The 27,255-nt window shown below is 44.6% G+C and overlaps 1 protein-coding gene across 1 annotated transcript in view; it reads right to left on the reverse strand.

The window, feature by feature from the left end:
* UFM1 (ubiquitin fold modifier 1) overlaps positions 1 to 27,255 on the reverse strand; it is a 343,593-nt gene that overhangs the window by 258,164 nt on the left and 58,174 nt on the right. Inside the window, exon 3 of the mRNA XM_044073323.1 lies at positions 8,965 to 9,022. Within this exon, the coding sequence (XP_043929258.1) occupies positions 8,965 to 9,022 (58 nt within the window). The remainder of the gene's footprint in view (positions 1 to 8,964; positions 9,023 to 27,255) is intronic.

Raw genomic sequence — 27,255 nt, forward strand, 5'->3', positions numbered from 1 at the left:
TTCTTATGTGAGTTGATCCAATTTGTGAGGAAGCTAGTGGTAATTGCATTAGGTCAATTCCATAAGATGGGAGAGACAATGTTGCCTTGGCCATAAAAGAGTCACCACAATAATTTTTGGAGAGTTATTCTGAATCTTTAGAAATATGCTGGCCATCTGCAGAAAGGGGAGAAGTTCAGGAACAATTCAGGAATATTCATGACTACAGAAATGAAAATTGCATCCATTTTCCAGGCCTGCTTGCAAAGAGTCCTGGTGCAGAATTTATTTAGTTATCTTTTTGAAAGGAAGTGAACAGATCTGTCTGAAGTGTTCCACACAACTGTATCCACTTTTCATCCGTGAGGGTATGTACTGGTCTTGCTCAACTTGACCGCTCCTACAATTTGCTCTCATATATGTAAGTTTCTTAGAGAGAGTTATACAATTGTGTACAGCTAACTCCTAAGCCATCACAGCCACCTTGCACATGGGGCAACACCTGGTACCCCCATCTTGTTTATATGCCACATCACTGTAGTACTGTCTGTAATCACCAGGGGACCCAGGTCACTCTATAGTACGGATCATAGCGAATCACTTTTTGAGATTTCTCTGCTTTGGTCTGTCTGAATTGTCCCACAGGCCTTGCACCTTTACCCCTATAGAAACTGCTCCCCAATCAAAAAACGGGGTGTTTTTATTACCTCCACCAATGCAGTTCTTTGTTGATAAAGCCCTAAACTGGATGAAAATCGATGTGAATGAAAATGCTAGGGGCACATTTTTTTTTCTTTACCCAGTGAATTCTTCTCATCTAATAGCCTGGCAACAGGAGTCATGAGAATCACAGAAGCCATGAATGCTAGAATCGAGATATTCTCTGGTTAAAGTCTCAGACTGATTGGAGAATATCAGGAAAGTTTCCATATACAAATTCACCTCTTCCTCTGTTAGGTATGACTTTGAACAGACATATCTAGAAGACAGTTCTGTGTGATGGAGTCAAGCAGGATTATGAATTTTTATCTGGAATTCAGGATGGTTACGGAGTGAAAAAATCAATGTTAAGCACTCCTGTCAACATTTTAAAGATTCTGCAAAGATCAACAAGTCAAGTAAATAAGGAAAATGTGAATGCCTTGCTCTCTGCAATGAGATATACATGGAGATTAAGAAATAATGTACTCACCATAATGTTCCATGTGAGTTGTTCCACTTCACCTTCATTCTTTATTGATGGGTTCGGAGCCGATCCATCGGCTCCGATACAGCTGTTTGCAAAGCTCAAGGTTTAACAGTAGCTCGAGACCAAACCCCTTATCCCATGATGCACTGCTGGAATTACCTCAGATCTTGTTTGCTGCGTGTACTATATCCATACAAGAGAGCTACCCTCCCATAGACAGGAAGAATTGAGAAACCAGGATGAGACCAGCCTCTAGGTCAACTATCAGCCAGGTGGGGGATGGAGGGAGAGATGTAAGAATGAAGGCGAGATGGAACAACTCACATGGAACGTTATGGTGAGTACATAACTTCTTAATGTGAAATTGTTCAATCTCGCCGTTCATTCTTTACTGATGGGTAGCGTCCCTAGCACCCTCAATCTTGGGTGGCTCATGGGAGTACATTCTTCAGGACCGTAGACCCAAAGGAAGCCCTGTCCCTGGAAGCCTTATCAACTTTGTAATGAGTGATAAAGGTATGTGGTTTCCCCAAGTGGCTGCAGCACAAATTTTATCAAGGGGCAATTTGGCTTGGAATGCAGAAGATGTAGAAACTGCTCTGGTATAGTGAGCTTTAATCTTGTGAAGTAAGGGCATATTAGCAGCTGAATAAACAAAAGTGAAACAATCAGATAGCCATTTAGAATGCATTGTTTTATCCACTGGTCTACCTTTTCTGGCTTCAGAGAAAGACACAAAGAGCTGGTCTGATTTTCTAACATCTTTTGTTCTGTCCAAATAATATCTGAGCTGTCTGTGAATGTCAAGTTTGTGCAGCATATACTCTAGTTTATTGGAATGGTTAGGGAAGAAGACTGGTGGCAACTCAGTGACTTGGTTGATATTAGATTCCGAACAAACTTTGGGAAAAATAGAGGGGTTTGTCCTAAGAGATACTCTATCAGCATGTAAAATCAAATAAGGAGGGCTGATAGACAAAGCTTGAAGTTCTGACACTCTGCGGGCAGAAGTAATAGTCACCAGAAAAATGGTTTTCCACGACAAATATGAGATCACAAGATGATGCTGGTTCAAACGGGGGAAGAATTATATAAAAGTCAGCATAAAGTTTAGATTCCAAGGAGAATAAGGAGTTTTCACTGGAGGCCTCAAGTGGAAGATCCCTTTGAGAAAGACCTTGGATAACTTGTGGGACATTATGTTTAGCCCGTCAGCTCTGAGATGAAAGTTAGATATAGCAGCCAACTGGATCCGAACTGTTGTGGCTGCAGCTCCTTTATTAAAGATCATAGTCAAGAATTCTAACATGGACGTCAAGAGGGCTTGATAAGGATCAATTTTCTGCTTAGAGGCCCATATGGAAAATCTCTTCCACTTACTAACATATAATCTTCTGGTGGACGGCTTATGGGAAGACAAAAGGATCTACCTTGTCTCATTGGAAAGGTTATGAAGCCTGGCTATGAGGGGAACTAAAGCAGCCAAGCTGTTAGCTTTGCAAGGAAGGATGGAGTCAGAAGGTCCGGAACTGGAATCCATGGATCCTCCAAGAGATGATGATGAAGAAATGGGAACCAAATCTTCCAAGGCCAATGAGGGGCTATAAGAATGATAGTCCTTCCCAGTCACATTGCTTTCTGTAGGAGTCTGGGTATTAGAGGGATCAGGGGGAATGCATAGAGGAGACCCGGGGACCAATTGTGTACGAGTGCATCTCCCGGGGGTTCTCCCAGAGGGGAAATCAGGGCAAAGTAGCTTCTGCATTTCGTGTTGACGTGACTGGCAAAAAGATCGCAGCAAGGCTGGCCCCATTTGTGGAAAATCCTGTCCGCAATCTCTTGCTTGAGGGACCACTCGTGTGCCAACAAGATTGCTCTGCTTAGTTTGTCGGCTATCACGTGCATTGCCAACAGAAACCGATGGGAGGAGACAGCCCACTGCCAAACTCTGAGGGATTCTCGGCAAAGGGGGTAAGACTTGGTCCCGCCTTGCTTGTTCAAGTACCAGACTACTGACATATAGTCCGTCTGAATTGCAATCGTCCCTATAGGAAGAGAGTCCTGGAAGTATTGCAATGCCAGAAGTACTGCTCTCATCTCCAGAACATTGATATGTAGATGTGACTCTTGATCCGTCCATGTGCCTTGGGCAGTCTTTCCCTGAAAATGCACCCCCCCACCCTATCAGGGAAGTGTTCGTGGTCACAGTGGCTACTGGAGGGGGTAGTACAAAGGGGGCGTCCTATGGTTACATGAAGAGACATCAACCACCACTGGAGATCTCTCTTGCAAGAGTTCGTAATTAAAATCATGTGATTCATTGGAAGTTCCTGATAAGACCACTGAGTGAACAGCAGCCATTGAAGAATCCGCATATGCATCCTTGCTAATGGTATGGCCAAGATTGCTGCAGCCATCAAACCCAATACTTTTAAACTTCTCTGGCTGGTGCTCGGTCTTTCAATACCAATGAGCTGACATGCTGGCGAAAAAGAAAGACCCTCTTGATTGGTAGTCATAGAGTGGTGGTTGAACTGTCTAACTCTGCCCCTATAAAGACGATATGCTGCGATGGCGACAAGGCAGACTTTTCCGAGTTGACTAATGCCTAGGTGACTGCAGAGTGACAGAGTGTATTCCCTTGCCTGAATCAGTTGATGCCTGGTGGTGGAGGTAAGGAGCCAATCATCTAGGTACGGAAACACCTGGAATCCTAGATGCCGCATGTGAGCCTTGACTACTGCCATGTATTTGCTGAATACTCTGGGGGCTATAGTGAGACCAAAGGGCAGGGCTCGAAATTGATAATGATTGGCTCCCAGACGGAAACGCAGATGATCTCTGGATGGCCTGGCCATTTTTATGTGGTAGTATGCATCTTTGAGATCTATCGAGCACATCCAATTGTCTCTCTCTAAAAAGGGAAGTATAGACTGTAGCGTGACCATTGGAACTTCTCTTTCTTCACAAATTGGTCGAGTCTGCTGAGGTCCAAAATGGGTCTCCAGTCCCCTGTTTTCTTTGGGACCAAAAAGAATATTGAGTAAGTTCCGGATCCTGTTTGGTCTGCTGGGACTGGCTGGATGACTCTTTTTCTAGCAATTTGTGGACCTCTATAGTTGCTCGTTCCCTGTAACTGGGTGGAACATCTGGGATTCTCCTTGCGGGTGTGGGTTGAGTGGAGAACGGTATGAAATATCCTCTGGAAATAATACTTTGTACTCAGCTTTCGTTTGTTATATCTTGCCAGGCGTCTGGGTACAAAGATAAGTGACCCCCGACTGCCTACAGAGCAGGATAGTCAGGCCTCCTTTCAAGAGCGCTGATAAGGTTGACCAGAGAAGTGATCTCTGTCACCCTGGTGTTGCGGACCCCCTCCGCCGCGAGGACGGCGTCTTCCATTACCCCTTCTGCTGACCCCTAGAGGGCTCCGTGAAGGAACACAAGTGCATCCAGGAATGTCTTCTTAGAGTGAGTAACTCCTGTATCCACTGCCCTACTCGTCCCATCAGCTGCATATGATATAAGACGCATGAACGAGTTCACAATGGAATTTAGGGTAGCAAGCTGGACAGCAACTTTGTCGGAAGCCCCTGCAGCTACAGTACCCTGAAGAGTATCTCCCAACTCCTTAAGGAGATCTCTTTGCAGCCTGGTGAAATGGGTCAAATAGTTCAGGGATCGGAGTGTAAAAGTCACTGAACTAAACATCCGTTTCCCATATCAATCCATGATCCTGGACTCTCTGTTAGGAGAATGGATAGATGAGGAAGTCTCACACATTTCCTTTTTGGTGGCCGCTGCTACCACCATGGCATCAACAGGGACTCCTTTGGACAAAACGGATTTATCGACAGAGCAGAAAAAATTTATTAGGCTTCCGAGGAACAGGTTCCATGGACTCTGGTGACTCCCATGGCCTCCGAGAGATCAGCTGCATGAGCACCTTGAAAGGTGGAGACACCCAGGTTGAGACCCAAAAGCCTTCAGGAGAACTGACTCGTCCTCAGTAGGGCTTTTGGACTGCCAATCACCCCTCTGTCTAAGGATCTCAAGTAGCTCCGCAAAGGAGATATCCTCAGAGGGGGATCGTGAGAACCCTTCTGACTCATCCAAGTCAGTGTCAGATGTCAAAGACTCCTGTGGGGAGTCCAAGTGTCTCCTCTTGCACAATCTCTTCTTGGGGACCTCCTCAATGGGAGCCTCTGGGGAGGTCTCAGAAGAGCAGGGGGCACCCTGTGGGGCTATCTGAGGCTCAGGGTCTCTACACTTAGCCTGGATGATGGAGGCAGAAGTGAACACAGACACTTTGGGGGAAGAAGAGGCCAGATCTGGTGTCAAGGATGTCTTTGGGGACAAGGCTCTCCTCATGGATTCAAAGGCATCATGGCTCTGATGAGAAGGAGCTGACGGACCCGAAGGAACCGCCAGCCCCTCCAGCACTGAGGCCGTGGGCTTCGAGCTGGAGGTAGGAGCCTTGCTCATCTGAGCTGAGGCCCCGAGAGGAAGAGTCGGCACAGACAAGTCAGAACGACTATCCTCTCTGGACCCGACAGGGGAGTGTCGGCTCCTAGAGTCTCCAGTCGGTGCCGAGGATGTCAGAGTAGATGGAACCAAGGGCACCGGAGCAGGTCTCGGCTCCAAAGGCTCCACAATAAGCAAGTCAGCCCCCTCCGGCTCTGAAGGTCTAGTACGGCTCGGAGGAGGAGCAGTCAAATCCGGGGTGGTGGTCTTCAGTTCCGATGCTAAGGTTGGAGCCGACAACAATTTAGCAAGGCCTGGTGCCCGTACAAGCTTCTGTATCAATCGGTCCATATCCAAATCCGAGAGGCCGACAGAAGACCTAGAGGAGTGCACCGACAGTGCCGAATGAAGGAGTGGAGATGCAGGTCTCTCAGATTCTGGCTCCAGAACTGTGGGCCGGCTCTGAAACGAAAAGACACTAGGCTCCGAGAGCTGCAGAGCCGATGTCCTGGAATCTTCCACTTTTTTAGACTTTTTTGACTCTTTAGACACCTTGGAGTTGCCTGAAGATTTCGAAGACTTGGAGGACTTGCTGGACCCATTTTGGTCACTCAAAGCAAGGATGCTTCAGCAAGCCTCGATCAACAAGCTTCCTTTTCTTCTCCAATAATACCCTTGAGGAAAAGGAGTGGCAAATACTGCAGGACTCCTGCAAATGTACAGCACCTAAGCAATATACGCATTGAATGCGCCCATCAATCACAGACATCTTTTGCCCACAGTCTGGACATTTCTTGAATCCAGACTTTGGGTGTTTGCCCTTGTCCTCAGACATATCCAAAGAAAAATCCCTTTAGGCTTAACACTAAAAACAAAGCTACACAAGCCTAAATAAAGCTTAAGTAACTCACACTCCATTATTATCACAAAAACCACGCCTAGGCTCAAAGTTAACAAGCTTAGAAAACAGCTAATTAAACCAGAAACTTTAAACAATGGCCCACGGGAAGAAGGGCCAACACTAGCTAAATATGTATGTATATATATATATATATATATATATATATATATATATATATATATACATACACACACATACATACATACATACATACACATACACATATCTATATAATTAAAGAAAAACAACCAGGCCAAACAAGAGGCCACTACAACTAAGCTAAACTACTTAAATAGCACACAAAGGGAAAGGGAGCTTATAAGAAACTACTCTGTGACTAATCTATGGAATAATATAAAAAAAATTAGAGAAATAACTTTTGAAAAATGCATTTTTGATAAATATTGGCTCGAGCAAAACTGGAACCTCTGAGATTTGTGCCGCGGCAAACTAGATCTGGGGTAATTCCAGCAGTGCATCATGGGATAAGGGGCTTGGTCTTGAGCTACTGGTAAACCTTGAGCTTTGCAAACGGCCGTATTGGAGCCAATGGATTGGCTCCGATCCCATCAGTAAAGAATGAACGGCGAGATTGAACAACTTCACATTAGATATTTTGTAAACACTCTAATTCAAATAGAAAAGAAAATAAATTATTTTTCTAAAGTCTGTAGCTATGGGAATATGATACTAAGCATCTTTTAGTTTAATGTTACCGTAAAATGCAAAAGGGGAATTACTGCTAACTAATTTTAAAGGTCAACATTTTGAATTTTGTTACTTTCACAAACCAGTTGAGAAAGGCAATACCTAGAACTCGTCTTCAGGAAAACTTGTGCTCTGAAAACAGAAACATTCTGGAGTAGAAGTCTTCCTCCTTTTGGTCTAAAGGCACTGACAGTATGGCTCCTATAAGCATGTGTTGAAGAACCTGAGAGAAAAAAAAAGTTTATAGGTTCATAGGTGTGTACTAGGCTAACGGCCCTGTAGCCTATATAAGCCTAACCCGAGAAGATTCCCTGGCATCACGCCATCCAAAGTTAGTTCCCAGTGCCCCTGTCAAGCAAGACCACTGAAGTGATCCCTGGTGTGAACTTCCTATTGCCCATCCACTCATCAAGATTTCTCTTAAAGAGGGCCAGTGAAGTGCTCTGCTTGAAATGAATGGGAAGTTTGTTCCAGAGTATGGGAAGTCTCTAGATTAGGAACCTGGCCCCTCAGCATGTTCTGTTTGGTTCAGAGGATAGGGAGGAATTCCTCTGGAAAGAGGTATGTGTATCCAGTGCCAACCATAACCCTTCTGAACCAGTATTAGTACCAATAGACTGAAAATCGGTTGTCAAATGGAAAGATTAACAGCTAGTCTACAGGACAGACTTAATAAATGTAGGGGACAAGAGGGGAGGGAGGAATGCTAACAGAGTTATTCTGAAGGCGTAGTCAGTCTCTTTTTTGAAAAGATCCCTGTGTTTTATTGTCCACCTCCTGTCATGTCTGTTTGGTTTCCTGTTTCCCAGAAGATGGCTGGTGCTGATTATTTTATCATTAAAAAAGCTGAGAAGTTGTAAGATTTATACTGTGGGTCTTGAAAAATCTTAACTCCTTGAATTAATTTCCCTCTGTTAAACTGTTTTGAGAACTTAAGCCAAACAAATTCTCTGTATAAAGCACAGCTTAAATCTCAGAGTTTATGTCATCAGATCATTTTTGTGTACATATACCAGCATATGTTTTCAAAACAGCAGTAGCCCTATACACAGTATCTGCCCAATCACGCACATTCATCATAGTAGGTTTAGATACCAGAGACAAGTCAGAAATTGTAGGACTCTAGCAGGACCTTCTGAAGAACATGTGGCAGAAAAATCCTACAAGCTGTCAACACCTGACAGAATAAACTGGAAGAAGGACATTATTTTCTGAAATCTAACACCTTACCTTTTTGTCCACAGGTGAAGGGGTGATAACAGTGTTCTGCCTTTTTGGGGGACTGAAGGCTGATGATCTGCATTATTGCAGTGATGACATTTAACACATCCTTCAAGGAGTGTATAAATAAACAGTACAGGAAAATTAAGATCTTTACACCTACATTACACAAGTACAGTTGTGTTGCTCATCGTGTAAGACAAAATCTTTCAAGCATGTCTTGGAATTATTAATTCAAATATGAGCAGGCTACACTAGACTATAACGAGCGAGAAGGTTCGTATCTCAGATTGTAGGGTGGAGAGTGCACATGCACATATGTTACATTACTGAAAACGTCATTAGTATGCAAACATTCTGAATGGGAAAGAAGTCTTTGCCCAAACACCATTAACAATGCAGCATGTGACAGCCCTCGATACATGAACTTCTCAATCTAATCTAAATCAACATTTAACCATATGGAGTTAAATACTCTATGTATTTAATAAGATGTACTTACCTCTTCTGCTGCAAACTTTAGAACTGCTGTAAAAGGTGTACTTTCAGGAACACCTAATCTGAAGACCAAAACCATAAAACAATCATGTTAGCATTATTTTTATCATACTCATGTCTGCCCTGACATCAACATTTCAGAACAACAACAACAACCATTCCATGGCATTTAATTAGAACACAATATATGCAAAAAGCACAGCTGTGTACGCTTACCATAAATATAGATGTTAGAGTGTATTCACTGCTGCAGTCCTAACCATTGGATTATCCATGCTGTGGTAGCCCTCAGTCGGTCTGAATACCAGACTCAAGGTTTTGTGCGTCGGCTGCTGTCGCTTGCTGGGTGACATCAGGTCGTCCGAGCTATAAAAGGAGAGCAGGCGACACCATTACCTCCGTTGTTCTTTCCTTAACCAACCAAAGAAGTCCAATGTTCATAATTATTAGTAGTCCTGGGGTCAGAGACCCCTACAGAAATACGTGCCTCTGTAAGGAAAGAAGATATCAGGGGGAAGGAGGGATGGAAAGCATGACTGCAGAAATACGTGCCTCTGTAAGGAAAGAAGATATCAGGGGGAAGGAGGGATGGAAAGCATGACTGCAGAAATACGTGCCTCTGTAAGGAAAGAAGATATCAGGGGGAAGGAGGGATGGAAAGCATGACTGCAGCAGCGAACACACTCGAACATCTACATTTATGGTGAGTGCACACAACTGTACTATGTTCTTCGTGTTTCACTGCTGCAGTCCTAACCATTGGGAAGATTCCCAAAGTCGAGGGGAAGGGTGGAAGGTTGACAGAAACCTAAGATTGGGTGAGCATGCCCTGCAGAATTGCAGAGGCAAACCCAGCCCTAGCTTTTGAGAACAGGTTCAGATGGTAATGTTTGATGAAGGTGTGGACTGAAGTCCATGTGGCAGCTTCCAGGATGTCCTTGGTGGGTACCCCTCTAAGGAATGCTGTGGAAGTAGAGGTTGCCCTAGTGGAATGGGTTCTGATGGTCCTAGGGAGTGGTTTTCCATGCAAGGAGTAGCAAAATTGGATGCAGTGTGCCAGCCATTTGGAAATGGTCTGTTTGGATATTGGTTTCTCCTGTGCCCCTGTTTTAAAGCTGACCAAGAGCTGGTCAGTTTTCCTGAATGTCTTTGTATGATCCAGATAAAATCTGAGTTGCCTGTGCACATCCAAACAATGCAGTATCCTTTCCCCTTGTTCTGAGGGTTAGGGAAGAAGGTGGGCAGGTGGATGGCTTGGTTAAGGGTAACATCCGAAACCACCTTTGGCATGAAGGAGGGATTGGTTCTCAGGGAGACCCTGACTGCATGGAAGATGATAAATGGCTCAATGCCCATTAAGGCTTGAAGCTCTGACCCTTTCCTGGCTGAAGTAATAGCCAGGAGAAAAGCAGTCTTCCAAGAGAAGTACTTTAGTTCTGAGGATGCTGCAGGCTCAAAGGGAGGCAGAGTAAGCTTTTCTAAAATATAGTTCAGGTCCCAGGCTGGGGTGGGCTGTCTTCTGAGAGGCCTGATATCAGAGGCTCCTCTAAGAAATTGTTTGATAAGAGGGTGGGAGAAAGTACAGTTTTGTACCTACCATAAATGTAGATGTTCGAGTGTTCACCCTACTGCAGTCATCACACTTGGGTTATCCTGCCGTCAGGCGGTACTGCAGTCGGCCAGAGTTCCAAAGTCTTGGTCCGGTGTTGGTTGCTGTCGCTTCTTCCCTGACGTCAGTGCGCCAGGGGTATATAAGAGGCATCTGACGCCATTTTCTTCAGTTTTTCTTGCCCCAGATGTCAGGTGCCCCCAATAGGTAGGCAATACATATTGCTATATAAAAATATACATGTAAAAATAAAACAATAACGTCATTCACAAGCAAATACACCACAGAGGTTGTATAGGATAGAAAGGTATAGATACGTCCAGCTAGTTCAGAGGGGATGGAGGGAGGGTAACCTGGACTGCAGCAGGGTGAACACTCGAACATCTACATTTATGGTAGGTACAAAATTGTACTATGTTCGTGTTACCCTGCTGCAGTCATCACACTTGGGTTGAATCCCAAAGCTAAGGATGGGTGGTGGAGTTAAACAGGGTAGTAGGCCCTGAAAAACTGCAGTGGCAAAGCCAGCTCTAGTCTTAGAATATAGAGGTAAGTGATAGTGTTTGGTGAAGGTGTGCACTGAACTCCAAGTTGCAGCTTCCAGAATATCCTTGGTTGGCACCCCCCTGAGAAAGGCTGCTGATGTAGCTGTAGCCCTGGTGGAGTGGGACCTAATGCTAGCAGGTACCGGTTTCCCCATGATGCGTGTAGCAGAAACGTATGCAATGTCCTATCCATTTTGAAATGGTCTGTTTTGAGATAGCTTTTCCTTGTGATCCTGCAGCATAGGCTACAAAGAGCTGGTCAGATCTTCTGAAAGCCTTAGTTTTATCCAAGTAATAACTTAATTGCCTGTGAATGTCCAAAGAGTGCAGGAGTCTTTCTCCTTTGTTCTGGGGATTTGGAAAAAAGGTGGGCAAATGAATGGTTTGGTTTAGGGCCACTCTGGATACCACCTTTGGCATAAAGGAAGGGTTAGTTCGTAGAGAGACTCTGTCTTGATGAAAAATGAGGAAAGGCTCCACTGCCATTAGTGCCTGTAGCTCTGAGACTCTTCCAGCTGAAGTTATTGCTAGCAGCAGGGCAGTTTTCCATGAAAGAAACTTTAAATCAACTGAGAAAGCTGGTTCAAAGGGCGGCAGTGTAAGCTTTTCCAGAACAAAATTGAGATCCCAAGTAGGTGTTGGTGCTCTCCTGGGCGGTCTTATGTTCTTAGCCCCTCTGAGGTACTGTCTTAGGAGTGGATGTGAAAATAAAGGAGGATCCGTGTTATAATGAGTTGAAATTGCTGAGGCGTGGATCTTAATAGATGAAAAGTCCTTTGTGCAACATCGCAGTTAAATATTGTAGAATCTGAGGAATGTTTGGATCAAGGGGATTTTGGTCTTTAGCCTGGTTCCAGGCGCAAAATCTTTTCCATTTGTCTGAATAGGTTTTCCTGGTGCTGGGCCTCCTTGCCTCCAGAATGACATTCATAACCGCTTTGGATAGAGGTGTTGGCTGGTTGTTTAGATAATTTGCCATGCAGCCAGGTTTAAAGTCTTGAGCTGGCTATGTAGAATCTGACTGTCTCGCTGGGTGAGCAGGTGAGGAATTTGTGGTAAAATCCATGGTGGGCCGTGGGCCATATTCCTTAGAATTGGATACCAGTGCTGGCGTGGCGAGTCTGGTGCAATGAGTATCATTTGTGGCCTCTCTAATCTGACTTTCAGCAGCACCTTTGCTAGAAGAGGCAGTGGAGGAAAGGCATACACTGTTAATGCTTTCCAACTGAATGAGAGGGCGTCCACTTTCCAAGCTTGTGGGTGGAATGTCCTTGTGCAAAATTTTTGATGTTGGTAGTTTTGGGGGTTGGCAAACAGATCTATGTCTGGGCGTCCCCATTTTTGAGTTATCATTGCAAATACTTGTGGATCCAGTTTCCACTCGTGGGGATCCATGATGTGTCTGCTTAGGTCGTCTGCCAATGTGTTTTTCTTTCCTGGCAGGAATTGTGCTTGTAGTTGAACTTGGTAAGACAGTGCTGTGTTCCACAAGGTCATTGCTTGCCTGCATAGAGGGTAGGAATGTGTGCCCCCTTGCTTGTTGATGTACCACATTACTGTGGTATTGTCAGTCTTTATTATTAGTTGTCCTGGGTTTAAGAGGTCCTTGAAAGCGGTTAGGGCATTCTGTACTGCTAGCATTTCTTTTTCATTGATATGCAGATGTCTTTGATCTGTAGTCCATTTGCCCTGAATGCACTGTCCTGCCATGTGTGCTCCCCAGGCATAGTCCGATGCATCTGTTGTTATAGTTTGCCTGGCTGTGGGTAAGGTGAAAGGCTGACTCTTGTTGAGGTGACATGCCTGTGCCCACCATAGAAACTCCTGTTGAAGGCAGGGAATGAGTGGTATGTTTCCAAGCTGTGGCTGTGCTGAGTCCATACGCTTTTCAGGTACCTTTGTAATTTCCTCATATGCAGTTTTGCAAATGGTATTAGTAGTATACAAGATGCCATGAATCCCAAGGCCTGCAGAATTTTTCTTGCAGGGAGTTGGGACTTTGTTGCCATTATTTTGAAGTATTGAGTCAGCTGTTGTTGCTCGTCTGGCGTGAGATAAGTCATCTGGGCCATTGTATTCAAGCTGGCACCCAGGAATATTATGTTTTGTGAGAGCACTAGTTTTGATTTCTTTTCGTTTACTGTGTACCCTAGGCAACATAGAAGGTGTTTGACAAATGCCAGATGCTTTAAAAGAATGTTCTTGCTTTCTGCTTGAATAAGGCAGTCGTCCAGGTATGGGTATATTTGAATTCCTCTTTGTCTGCAGTATGCAATTACTGGTGCCAGGCATTTTGTGAAGACCCTAGGCGCAGTAGATAAGCCAAAGGGCAGTGCAGAGAATTGATAATGGGTTGAACCTGCAATGAAGCGGAGGTATCTTCTGCAATTTTGTCTGATAGGAACATGCAGGTATGCCTCCTTGAGATCCAACGTTACTAGCCAAGCCTTCTTGCCCAGCATGGGAAGAAGCTGCTGTAGTGTTAGCATCTTGAATTTTGGTACTTGCAGATAGGTGTTCAGAATTGAAAGATCCAGAATGGGTCTCCATGCTTTGTCCTTTCTAGGGACTAGAAAGAGTCTTGAGTAAAATCCTTGTCCTTGCTCCTGTGTAGGTACCTGTTGAATGGCTCTCATGTCCATGAGAGCTGTAACTTGTTTTTGTGCCTCTGCCCATTGATTTGGTGGCAGGTTTGGCATTCCTTTTATCCTTGGCAAGGTATGAAAGTGGAATCTGTAGCCTTGTGAGACAATGTTTAGGACCCATTTGTCTTTTGAGATGATGTGCCAGTTGTCTGCAAAAAGTGCTAATTTCCCTCCCAAGGGAGCTACCAAGAGAGATTTGCTTGGTAGTTTGAGGATTGAGTCATTGTGTTTGTCTTTTGTTAGCTTGGGGCATGTCTTTTCCTCCTTTCTGGGTAGCAGTACCCCATTGCCGAGGTTTGTAAGGGCCTTGTGACTGACCTCTGCCCCTTGGGCATCTGTATTTGCCCCTCTGATCTGTCAGAAGCTGGAAAGGACCAGTTTTTTGTTGGCCAATTCCTGCTGAAACGAGGGGGTTGTACCTGTAAAAAATCCTTGACCGTCTGCATAGACTTTGCCTTATCCTCCATTTTGTTTAAAACCTCTTCTGCTTTGACACCAAATAAGACATCCTGCTGTAAAGGTGCATCCAATAATTTTGCTTTAACATGATCAGGCAGGGTTTGTTCTTTTAACCAAGCATGTCTACGTATGACAGACCCAGTAACAGCTGCTCTACAGGAAGCTTCCAATGACTCAAATCCACATTGTAAAGTATGTTTGCCCACCTGTTCAGCTGCATGCAACAGATCCTGCATTTCCTTGAATTCAGACTGTTCAGAATGTGTGCTCATTTTTTGTTTTAATTGAGACATTAGGAATTGCTGATATTTCAGCATGTGAAACTGACAATTTAATGCTCTCATAGCCAGAGTAGCTGAGGTGTATATCTTCTTTCGCCATCTATCTAGGGCTCTGGAATCCCTTTCAGAGGGTACAGGATTTTTTGCCATAGAAGCTTTAGCCCCTTTGGGACCCTGGGAAATTGTTTCTGGGTCAGCCACAGGGCTTGTGTGAGTCAGGTACTCTGTAGTACCGGTCTGGTTTGGCTGGAGTAGGAGGTAGAGAGTCTGGATTTAGACTAGACTCTAAGTAAACATCATCCACAATGTCTAAAACTGGAGGGATAGCAAGTGGTCTGTGCTGGGGTAGTAAAAGGAACTCTGAGCCTTTTCTTAGAATCAGAGTAGTCCTGGCCTTCCCAGTGGAAATGTTCCCTCATGGTATGTAAAGTTTCCCCAAAGGAGTAGTCTTCAGGGGGAGATGCTGAGGGAATAGAGTCTTCAGCATCAGAGTCTTCATAAGGGGGAAACGCGCAATCCTGTTCCTCAGAAGAATCTGAGGAAATAGAAACCTGGTCAGAGGAAGCATAATCCTCCTCTTGTCTTGGCGTTTTATCTGGAGGGGGATGGGAACCCCTGATTAGGGTAATCAAATCTTCAGCCATCTTAAGCATCTGTTTCTTAGGCATGGGGCCTTGAACTGGAGACTGATGTACAGTCTTTTTTGGTTTTAATGGAGTTTTAAGCTTAGCATAAGATTTAATGGTGAGTGTAGTCGGTCTGAAGACACCTTCTGCAACCAAAGGTGTTTCTACTGCACCGGGATCTCCTTCTGCTCCGGTGTTGGAAGGGCCTAATGAAGATGGCTGCGACGGCCTAGTACACTCCGCTTGAGAATCCGAAGCTGTCTGGGGTTCCAATTCTGCGATCATCAGGGGCTGCGTAGGCGCCTCACTGAAAACCGGAGAACCGGCGACAGGCCCAGCAGAGGCTTCAGAGTCTGGCTTGGTTCTAGGCTGCCTGTCCTTATCCTTGCGTTTTTTATGCATGCCGGTCGTCGGCTGCTCCGACGGCATGATATAATTAAATTTCCTACCAAAGTAATGTCGAGTGAAGTCAAAACTGCGTTTGATAGTTCGTTTATTAAACCTAGCACAAAACAGACAACCTGTGACGTCGTGGTCTGGGCCTAGGCAAGGAATACAATAAGAATGGAAGTCCTTATGAGGTATTGCTTCCCACAAAAAATGCAACTGTTAACTTTTTCTGATATCGGACTGAGGCAAGAAAAGGTTCCCCAACGGGGTACTTAGCTTTATTGAAGACTTTGGACTGAAATTAGATTCGAAAATCTCAGGTGTCGGCCGACTGGCACTTGCGAACTGCTTCTGCTTCGGGCACCGCACGGCAAGAAAGACTGAAGAAAATGGCGTCGGATGCCTCTTATATACCCCTGGAGCACTGACGTCAGGGAAGAAGCGACAGCAACCGACGCCGGACCAAGACTTTGGAATTCTGGCAGACTGCAGGACCGCCTGACGGCAGGATAACCCAAGTGTGATGACTGCAGCAGGGTAACACAATGAACATCAATGCCTGTTCTATATCAAAGTGTGCCGAGATGACAGACGCATGGATCTTTATGGAGGAGAAGGAGAGACCCTTATTAAGAAGCTCAGTAAGATAATCTAGAATAAGAGGAATGGAGATCAGATGTATGTCTGCCCCCTTGGACTGGCTCCAGGAGCAGAATCTTTTCCATTTTCCAGCGTAAGATTTTCTGGTGCTGGGCCTTCTGGCTTCTGTGATGACGTCAAGGACTTGCTTGCTTAGCATAGATTCCTAGTGGGCTTTGGTCTGGGTGCAGCATTGCCCCCCCCCCCCCCCAGATAGCAGGTGAGGTATCAGAGGTAGCTGCCAGGGGGGCTGGTGAGATAGGCTGTGCAGCAGTGGGTACCAATGCTGTCTGGGCCAATCTGGGGCAAGGAGTATTGGTCTTGGTTTTTCCTCCCTTATCTTGATTAATACTTTTTCCTCCCTTATCTTGATTAATACTTTTGGAATGAGAGGTAGAAGTGGGAATGCATACACAAAGAGGGTATTCCAAGGGAAGGTCAGGGCATTGACCTTCCTGGCCAGGTGATGGTACTCCCTTGTGCAGAATTTCTGTACTTGCTGATTTAAATGAGAGGCAAAGAGGTTCACCTGGGGGAGGGTTCCCCCCATGTGTGGGCAATGTGCAGAAAAATGTCTCTGTGGATTTGCCATTCATGTGGGTCCAGCAGGTTTCTGCTTAGGTGGTATGCCAGGGTGTTGTTGATGCCCGGTAGGTACTGGGCTATAAGATGTAGTCCCATGGATGAGGCTGCTAGTCTGCACAGGGGGTAAGATTGAGTCCCTCCCTGTTTGTTGGTTTACCATACGACTGTGGTGTTGTATGTTTTTATGAGAAGAACCCCTGGTTTGAGGTAGGGTTTGAAGGATGCCACAGAGTTTTGCACTGCTATCATTTCCTTTTGGTTGATGTGCAAGAGTAGTATTTGTGCGTCCCAGAGACCTTGGGTGCATCTGCCTTTAGGTGGGCGCCCCAGGGTATGTCTGAAGCATCTGTAGTTACGGTCTGGTCTGATAGACGGAGGGTGAATGGAAGTCCCTTGTTCAGAGCACAGGCCTGGGCCCACCAGAGGAACTCGGATCTTATGCAAGGGATCACAGGCAGGGAGGTGTCCAGAGACTGTGAGTGTTGACACTATTGGTTCTTTAGGTACGACTGCATTTTCCTCATGTGTACTCTGGCCAGAGGTACCAGAAGGATGTATGAGGACATGTACCCTAGAGCTTGTAGGAACCTCCTGGTAGAAAGCTAGGAAACTTTGTTTGATTTCCTTACTGCTGATGGACATTGATGCAGCGGTTTATTACACAATACATCAAGGACAGGTCATACCTACCCAACCTGGTGGACTACTTTGAGAAGGTCACCAAAGCACTGGATGAAGGCAAAATGGCTCACACTGCCCACTTTGACCTGGTCAAAACATTTGACACACTACCCCACTCGGGCATTGTTGACAAATTCAAGAGGTCAGGTACAAACCTGTATGTCACCCAATGGACAGTCAACCGGCTAACAGACAGGACCCAGGAAGTTAGAATTGGGGAGTCCACCTCTACAAAGAGGCCAATCACAAGTGGAGGTGCTCAAGGATCGGTCCTTGGACCACTTCTTTATGGCATTTATTTCTCTGAAGTCAACGCCAATGTCAATGGACTCTGGCTCACTAAATCTGCAGATGATTGCAAATTAGGAGTTTTCATTGAATCCCACACTGACACAAATGTTCTCCAGGAGGGGCCGACAGACAAAAAACTGGTGTCAGAGCCATTGACTTAAACTGAATGCCAAGAAATACATAGCAGTATCCTTTAGGAAGTCATCCATCCCATTGGCAACACACCCCTTACAGTTGACCCAGTAGTGAGGGACTTGGGGACACACACAGACAGTAATCCAGCCTTTGACTATCACGCGTCTACAGTACTGAGGAAATCATTCTATGTTGCTCAACTTTTACACAAAGGTATGGCATCTAGGTCCAAGGTAGTCATTGCCCCACTGTGTTTGGCACTCGGACCTATCACTGAGTACAATGTCCCCTTTGGTATGTACCTAACCAGGCATATCCAACAACTGAACAACTGGAATGTCCACAGAGGTCCCTCACTAAAAGAATACAGGGCATAAGTAAAATGTGTTATGCAGACTGCCTCAAGGCCCTATCCCTGTATGCTATCTCCTATAGGCTGTTGAGGGCAGAGCTATGCCTGGCATACAGGGCATTGCCAGACCCCACTCTGACGGATATCCTGCATATCCACAAAGCAAAACAGCACCAGAATTTCCCATTCTAAAGACTTAAACCTTGCCTGTGATATAAATAGGACCTGCTGGAGAGACAGGTATTTATCCCAGAGACTACTCCGTCTATGGAACAAGCTCCCCATCCATGTGAAGTAGAGTTCCTCCCTAACCTAAATCAAGTGTAAACTTGGACAATTCATAGACAGGTACTAGGCTATCGGCCCAAGGGCTTACAGTAAGCCTATTCAACAAGGTTCCCGGGCTTACACCACCCAAGAAAGGTAATTTCCTGATGGGAAACAGGAAATTCATCCCTGGTTTGGCACCTATGTCTCTAATGGACACAGCCAACCTGTAAAAGGTTCACCTCCCAAGTCCCTGCTTGTAAAATGTTCACCTCCCAAGCCCCTGCTTGTAAAAGGTTCACCTCCCAAGCCCCTGCTTACACTTATCAAGGGTATCAGAACTTGTCACAGATTTGGGATGCATGGCTAGGCTTAAAAAGGCCCTTCTAGATGTTAGCCTAATAAACACCTATGAACATGTGAATACAATTTGCAACAGTCCTGTTCCCCCTGTATCTGCCCAGTTGAGTTGATTTTGGCATGCACATCCCCTTCAGCCTCTGCCAAATGTTAAATGAAAAAAGGGCTAAACCAATGATGGAAGATGGCCTTAAACAGTGCAGGAAACATTAATACTGATGGACAAAGAAGAATAACCAGAACATGATCAAAAAGGATCACGGTTACATCACAAGTACTTGAGAGCTACAGGGCATACTGCCGCTGTATGCTGATAAGAAATCAGCTCTTGACCCACAGTGCTTCATGGAGAAAGTTTACGACAGGCTATCAGTACCACCCAGCCAAAAGTTTACATAGCAGCTTATGCAAGGATATATTGGGTGGATTTAGTTTCAAGAGGTGCAGAACATGAACTCTCCCAAAGCTGTTTCAACACACATGGATACATTATTTTTCTTCCCTTTACTACTTAATCATGCACCCTCATAGTCTTAAAGTCAGATGCAGAGGAGGCCAAAATCTCACTGCTTATGTGCCATCACTTACGAGTCATAAAGAGTGCCGTGAAATGTTTCCTTGCTTTGTAAATACCATGCCCAAAGCAATCAAAATCTGTTACAGCCTTGTAAATGCTTTTTTGTAATCGTCAATGACAAGTGACTAAAACACAAAAGACCAAACATAACATGGTGGACAAAGTACAGTTGTGTACACTTACCATAAATGTAGATGTTCGAGTGTCTTCACTGTTGCAGTCATGACTGTAGGGTTCTCCACTGCCGGCAGGCAGTCCTCGGTCGGCCAGAATCCCAAAGTCTGGGTCCGGCATCGGCTGTTCAGCCATGCTCCCTGACGTCAGAGCGCCAGGAGTACAAAGCTGACAACCGACGCCATGTTCTCCAGTTTTTCTTGCCCCAGATGTCAGAAGTTCCAAAATGAGTAAGGTCCCATACACTTTGCAAATACACCTCAGAAGAAGGGTGAAAAAAGGAACCACACAAAAGAAAAAATAAGAGCGGACAGGAGGGAGGGAAACTCAGACTGCAACAGTGAAGACACTCGAACATCTACATTTATGGTAAGTGTACACAACTGTACTATGTTCATCATGTTTCACTGTTGCAGTCATGACTGGAGGGTAGAATCCCAAAGCAGAGTGAAAGGGAGGTGGTCATAAAGTAGAGGGGGCGGCTATAAGACCCTGCAAGACTGCAGAAGCAAAGCCTGCCCTAGACTTAGAATAGAGAGGTAGATTGTAGTGCTTGGAAAAAGTATGCACTGAACTCCAAGTTGCAGCTTCCAAAATGTCTTTGGTAGGAACTCCCCTGAGGAAGGCAGCAGAAGTGGCAGCAGCTCTGGTAGAGTGAGTCCTTATACTCCCTGGGATTTGCTTTCCATGGTGTGAATAACAAAATCTGATTCCATGAGCAATCCATTTAGAAATGGTCTGTTCTGAAATGGCTTTACCTTGGGAACTTGAAGCATAAGAAACAAACAATTGCTCCGATTTCCTGATGTCCTTGGTTCTGTCCAGGTAAAAATGTAGTTGTCTGTGTACGTCCAAGGAATGTAAGATCATTTCCCCTTTATTTTGAAGAGTGGGGAAAAAGGTTGGCAAGTGGATAGTTTGATTTAAAGCCACTTTGGAAACCACCTTAGGCATGAAAGTAGGATTAGTCCTTAAAGACACCCTGTCTTGATGGAAAATAATATAAGGTTTTACAGCCATAAGAGCTTGCAACTCTGAAACTCTCCTGGCAGAGGTCAGAGCTAACAGGATTGCTGTCTTCCAAGATAAAAACTTGATGTCAGATGTGGCAGCAGGCTCAAAAGGAGGTAAGGTGAGTTTTTCCAAAACATAGTTGAGATCCCAAGCAGGAATGGGAGGAGATCTAGGGGGCCTTAAGTTCTTAGCTCCTCTGAGAAACTGTTTCATGAGCTGGTGGGAAAAGATTGGAGGGTCTGTATTATAATGAGCAGAAATAGCAGAGGCATGAATCTTTATGGAAGAGAAAGAGAGACCCTTATGTAAGAGGTCTGTCAGGTAAAGTAAAATCTGAGGAATGTTAGGAATAAGAGGATCAGAATCCTGAGCCTGCATCCAGGAACAAAATTTTTTCCATTTTCCTGTATAAGATTTCCTAGTGCTAGGACATCTGGCTTCTAAAATGACATCCAAAACCTGCTTGGGTAAGCGAGAATGATTCAAAGACCCTGGATTAACCAGGCCGCCAGGCTGAGAGTTTTGACATGGAAGTGTAGAACCTGACCCTGGTGTTGGGACAGAAGGTTCGGAGTCTGTGGTAAAACCCAAGGGGACTCCAGACAAAGGTTTTTCAGAGTTGGGTACCAAAACTGTCGAGGCCAATTTGGGGCCAGGAAAATTATCATCTTGGGCTTGTCCTGTTTGATCTTTAATAATACTCGTGGAAGAAGAGGAGGAAAGGCATATCCCGAGAGGTTTCTCCAACTGAATGATAGTGCATCCACTTTCCAAGCTTGTTCGTGGAAAGTCCTGGTGCAAAAAATCTGTAGTTGATGCATGATTGAGGTGGGATGCAAAGAGGTCTATGTGAGGACATCCCCAGACTGCAGTAATCATCTTAAATATTTCGGTGTCCAGCATCCATTCGTGTGGGTCCGAAAGATTTCTGCTCAGACTGTCTGCTAGGAAGTTTTGCTTCCCTGGTAGAAACTGTGCTTGAAGGTCCAGATTGCAAGCTAGAGCTGTGTTCCATAGATCCATGGCTAGTCTGCAAAGGGGATAGGAATGAGATCCCCCTTGCTTGTTTATGTACCACATAACTGTGGTGTTGTCTGTCCGTATCAGTAGTTGTCCTGGTTGTAGAAGATTCCTGAAGGCCAATAGAGCTTTCTGTATGGCTAACATTTCCTTTAAATTGATATGCAGGTGCTTCTGATCCTTTGTCCAAAGGCCCTGCAGACAGTTGCCCTGAAAATGGGCTCCCCATGCATAATCTGAGGCGTCCGTGGTCAGTATCTGAATGGCAGGAGGCAGACAGAAGGGTTTTCCTTTATTCAGAGTACATGCCTTGGACCACCAAAGGAATTCCTTTAGAAGACAAGGCAGGACGGAGATCAGTATGTCTAAACTGTGGCAATGCTGAGACCATACACTTTTTAGGTACCACTGTATTTTCCTCATATGTAGCCTTGCATATGGTACGAGAAGGATGCAGGAGGCCATGTAACCCAAAGCCTGCAGGAATCTCCTCGCAGATAGATGAGTTAAAGTTGCCAAGGTTTTGAAAGTTGAGGCCAGCTGTGATTGTTTTTCGTATGTCAGAAATGCCATCTGGGTTGTTGTATTTAGAGAAGCGCCCAGAAATATTATCTGTTGTGAGGGTGTCAAATTTGACTTTTTTATGTTTACAGTGAATCCCAGGAACTTGAGAAGATTCTGAACAAACTCTAGATGCTGGAGTAAGACATCCTTGCTGTCTGCCTGAATAAGGCAGTCGTCCAGATAAGGGTAAATTTGAATTCCCTTGAGTCTGCAATAAGCTACTACTGGAGCCAGGCATTTGGTAAAGACCCTGGGCGCAGTAGACAATCCAAAGTGCAGCGCAGAGAATTGATAGTGCCTCGATCCGGCCCTGAACCTGAGGTATTTTCTGCGTTCCTGCCTGATGGGATGTGTAAATATGCCTCCTTTAAATCCAAAGTCACCATCCATGCATTTTTGGTCAGCATTGGAAGTAGCTGCTGTAGAGTGAGCATCTTGAATTTTGGTATCTCTAGAAAAGTGTTCAAAACTGACAGATCCAGAATGGGTCTCCATGAATTTTGCTTCCTGGGGACTAGAAAGAGCCTTGAGTAAAAACCTTGTCCAATTTCTGAAAGTGGAACTAGTTCTATGGCTTTCATAGCCAAGAGGGCTTCCACCTGGTTTAAGGCCTCTAACCACTGATGTTTTGGAAGATCTGGCCATCTGCTTGGCCTTGGTAGGGTATGAAAATGGAATTTGTAACTTCTTGAAACTACATCCAGAACCCACTTGTCTTGGGTTATACGAGTCCAATTTAGGTGAAAAAGAGAAAGTTTTCCTCCGAGAGGGGCTTCCAGGCAAGAAGTTCCTGCAGCTCAACAGAGGGAGTCATTGAGTCTGTTTCCTATGAGCTTGCGACCTGTCCTCTCCTCCCCTAGGGGTGGAAGCAGTCCACTGTCTTGTTCTATAAGAGGCTTGCGTCTGAGGCCTTCCTCGGCAGCATCTGTATCTACCCCTCTGAGGCCTGTCTGAATTGGGAAAGGACCAATTTTTTGTAGGCCAATTCCTACTAAATCTGGGTGGCTGTACTTGTAAGAAATCTTTAACTGTTTGCATGGATTTTGCCTTGTCCTCCATCTTTTTAATCACCTCTTCAGCTTTAGATCCAAACAAAACATTATGCTGAACAGGAGCATCCAATAATTTAGCTTTTACTTGATCTGGCAAATTTTGTTCCTTTAACCATGCATGCCTTCTAATTACTGTGCCAGAGGCAGCAGCCCTACAAGAAGCCTCTAAGGCATCAAATCCACAGTGCAAACCATGCTTCCCAACTTGTTCAGTGGCATGCATTAAGTCATGTAACTCCTTATCATCTGCACAGGCGGAAATGGAAGTAAGCTTCTGTTTTAGAACAGACAGGAGAAATTGCTGGTATTTCAGCATATGAAACTGACAGTTTAAAGCCCTAATAGATAAAGTAGCAGAAGTGTACACTTTTTTGCCCCATCTTTCTAAAGATCTGGAATCCTTCTCAGTGGGAATGGGGTTTTTAGCAGAAGTGGCCTTTACGCCCTTAGGACCCTGAGAAATGGTTTCAGGGTCAGCAGAAGGGTTCTTGTATAAAAACTGGTGGGAATCGGGAACCCTATAGTATCTGTCTGGCTTAACAGGAGCTGGAGGAAAAGAATCAGGAGTTAAGTTAGCCTCCGAAAAAGCATCATCCACAATATCTAAAATAGGAGGAATAGCCAGGGGTCTATGCTGGGGAAGAAGAAGAAAATCCCTTAGTCTTTTCTTAGATTCTGAATACTCCTGTCCTTCCCAGTGGAAATGTTCCCTCATTTCATGCAAAGTTTCCCCAAAAGAGAAATCCTCAGGGGGAGAAGCTGAAGGAATGGATTCCTCAGCATCAGAATCCTCATAAGGAGGGAAAGAATATTCCTGGTCAGAAGAAGAAACTGAAGAAACAGAAGCTTGATCAGAAGAGTCATAATAAACTTCCTGCCTTGGCCTTTTATCTGGAGGGGGATGTGAACCCCTAATCATAGTAAGAAAGTCCTCCGCCATCTTAAGTAACTGTTTCTGAGACTTGGGAGCCGGATCAGAAGAGGCCTGGGCTGCAGTCTTTGATTTGGAAGGAGTCTTTGCCTTTGTCTTTGGCTTTGCCTTTATTAGAAGCTGAGTAGGCCTGAAAACCCCTTCGGAAGCCGGTACCTGCACAGCGGCTCCGGACCCATCCGAAGGAGCATTGTCCGAAGGTCCTGCAACAGAAATATTCAAAGGCCTAGTTGGCTCCTCGTGGGAGTCCGTTTCGGCTATTGGTTCTGAAATGGCCGATGAGAGGGGCTGCAAAAGCGCCTCACTGACGACGGCCGAACCTGAAGCTGGCTCTGCTTGTGTGATATTGTCTGATTTGGACCTCGGAGGCCTGTCTTTGTCCTTGCGTCGTTTGTGAACTCCGGTAGCCGGAACCGTATCCGACGACATTTTGTAATTAAAACGCCTACCGAAGTAATGAAATGCAAAATCGTACCTTCGTTTAATAGTACGGTGATTGAATCTAGCACAAAACCGACAACTAGCTACGTCGTGGTCAGGGCCTAAGCAAGGAATACAGTAAGAATGAAAATCCTTATGAGGTATTTGCTTCTCACATGAAATACAATTATTAACTTTTTCTGACATCGGACTGGAGCAAGAAAAAGTTTCTAACGGGTACTTAGCTTTGAGTAGGAGAAGAAAATCTTCGGACTGAAGTTTGTTTAGAAAAAATTGTCAGGAGTCAGCCGACCGGCACTTGCGAACTGCTATCACTGCACGGCAAGAAAGACTGGAGAACATGGCGTCGGTTGTCAGCTTTGTACTCCTGGCACTCTGACGTCAGGGAGCATGGCTGAACAGCAGACGCCGGACCCAGACTTTGGGATTCTGGCCGACCGAGGACTGCCTGCCAGCAGGGGAGAACCCTACAGTCATGACTGCAACAGTGAAACACGATGAACATCTGCAAACTGATGAAAAACAAAATTACAAACTTTTTGTAAAATAACTTTTTTTGAACTAAATTTTAGTTGCTTTTAAGAAAAAAAAAAAATGAACATTTTCAAGTAACCATCACAAACATTTAAAATCAGACATACAACATATTAACCACTGTAACTACATACAAGAGACAGAGGTCCAGCCTTAACTCAATCCCTGTTCTAGCCCTTACCTATAGTGAAAGAAATTACTCAATCACCTATCAATATATATATGTGGGGGGAGATTATAAATTACAACAGTAGCTTTCACTTAACATTTCCCATGTGGGAGGAATACCATCCAGACTGCCAGCATGCGTAATTGCCCAACTGACATTAAAGTTATTTAAATGTTGTTCTGCAGCAATATGTCTTGACTTCCAACACTTAGCACAAAACTTAATGTCACTGCCGGCAGCCAGTAAAACGTGACTTGTTGGGTTTAGGCCAAAAACAGTATTTAACTTATCATTCAGGAAAATTCCAGCATGACTGGACCTTATGACAACTCCAAAACATATGGAGAGCGTCCGCCCTGGTCACATCTCCAACAGACACTAACTTTTGCAATACCTTCTAACCGTCTGTGATGTGTTAGATACCATCCATAAATTATTCTCATCGGCTGATCATAACCTTTAGGTCAGGGCATCAGCTTTCCCATTGCACTCCATATCTGCTCCCATATCTGCTCCCATTGCTCTTAGGAGAAAATTACATTCTCTTCTTGTTTCCATCTAGCGACTATAAGGCATTTGAAAACTTCAGCTCTGCTTTCCCATACTTCCTTGTATATTAACCCTGTCCTACCCAATTTTACTTTCTACTTGTCCCATGGAAGACTTTCCCCTTCTTTTCCTGCCAATACACATATTTGGTCACTAAATGCCTGAGCTGCCAATAAGCAAACCATTCAGAACTGGGTAAGTCAAATTCTGTATTCAGCATCTCATGACTCTTCCACTCTAAACTAACTGGAGGACAAATAATATGTGACCACTTAGTTATTCCTCTATCTGACAAAACAGTCTTGGTATTAGAAGTCACAACACTTGCAGCTTCAGAATGTGCCCATATCTGGTCACTTGGTCCCTGTCCCCAGGCCAGATTTTCCAAGCGTCAGCCCCATATGGAGATTTATCTAAACTACTCCTTATAACATTGATGGCAGTCATGCTCAGACAAACTGCTCTTCAGAAAGCTGTCCACAGGCTCATCTTCCAAACAGAACTGGGGGATATGGGTCAGTGACACTGAAACCCTTCTTCTGCCCTTGCCTCCTAAGACCACATCGACAATATTATTTTAAATGAGTTCAACATAAGGACAGGTCATAACTAATGGGATATTTCTGAATATGGAATACAAGGCAAAATCCATAATTTTAATGGCTCCAATTTTCCCAAAATAGGAAAGAAAGTTTACTTTTAGCAGGAACTTTTTTCACTTTCGTAACTAACTCTTGGCAGTTTAACTCTACTCTGTCTAGAAGAGAGTGCAAAAACTTCAGACTCTGATAGGTGGCTTCTAGCTCAACCAGTATAGTGAAACTTTCCAAGCCGTCAGCTACCTTTGTCCCCTTTCAATATAGCAGACTTTAATGGATTGTGACTTAGATCTAAAACCTGACCAAAAGTTCACAAAATATCTACAAACTTGCCCAAAATGACAGGTAGATTTGTGCTTAGTAAGATCTGCAAACATAAACATGTTAGTAGAACAATCCAGGCTACTTTGAGTGTCTAATACTCCACTTATTTTACAGGTCAGCTCTTCCATAATTAGAAGAAACAGGACCATTTCCCCAGATGCTTTGTATGCGACCTGAATGTTTCACTACGACCATGTTATGTAGCATGGCACAGGCTTCGAACATAATGTAGGCCTTTGTTGGCTCATACTGCTATGCTCTCCAGGTCGATGATATTTCAGATTTGTATGTGTGCTGTAGTGAAAATGTATTCAATCACACTGTAAGGGTTCTACTCAAGCATGAGCCATGGCCGAACGGTATCTGACATCACCTTAAAACATATCAGTGATACTACCTTTTAACACACCTGTTGTGGCAATCCTTGCACTTGCCTACTATTCAGCACTGTCCTTTTGTGAGTGGCACCCTGGAGGAAGAAA

This window comes from Protopterus annectens, chromosome 5.part1, assembly GCF_019279795.1.
Source record: "Protopterus annectens isolate FY-2018-M chromosome 5.part1, PAN1.0, whole genome shotgun sequence".
NCBI lineage: Eukaryota > Metazoa > Chordata > Ceratodontiformes > Protopteridae > Protopterus > Protopterus annectens.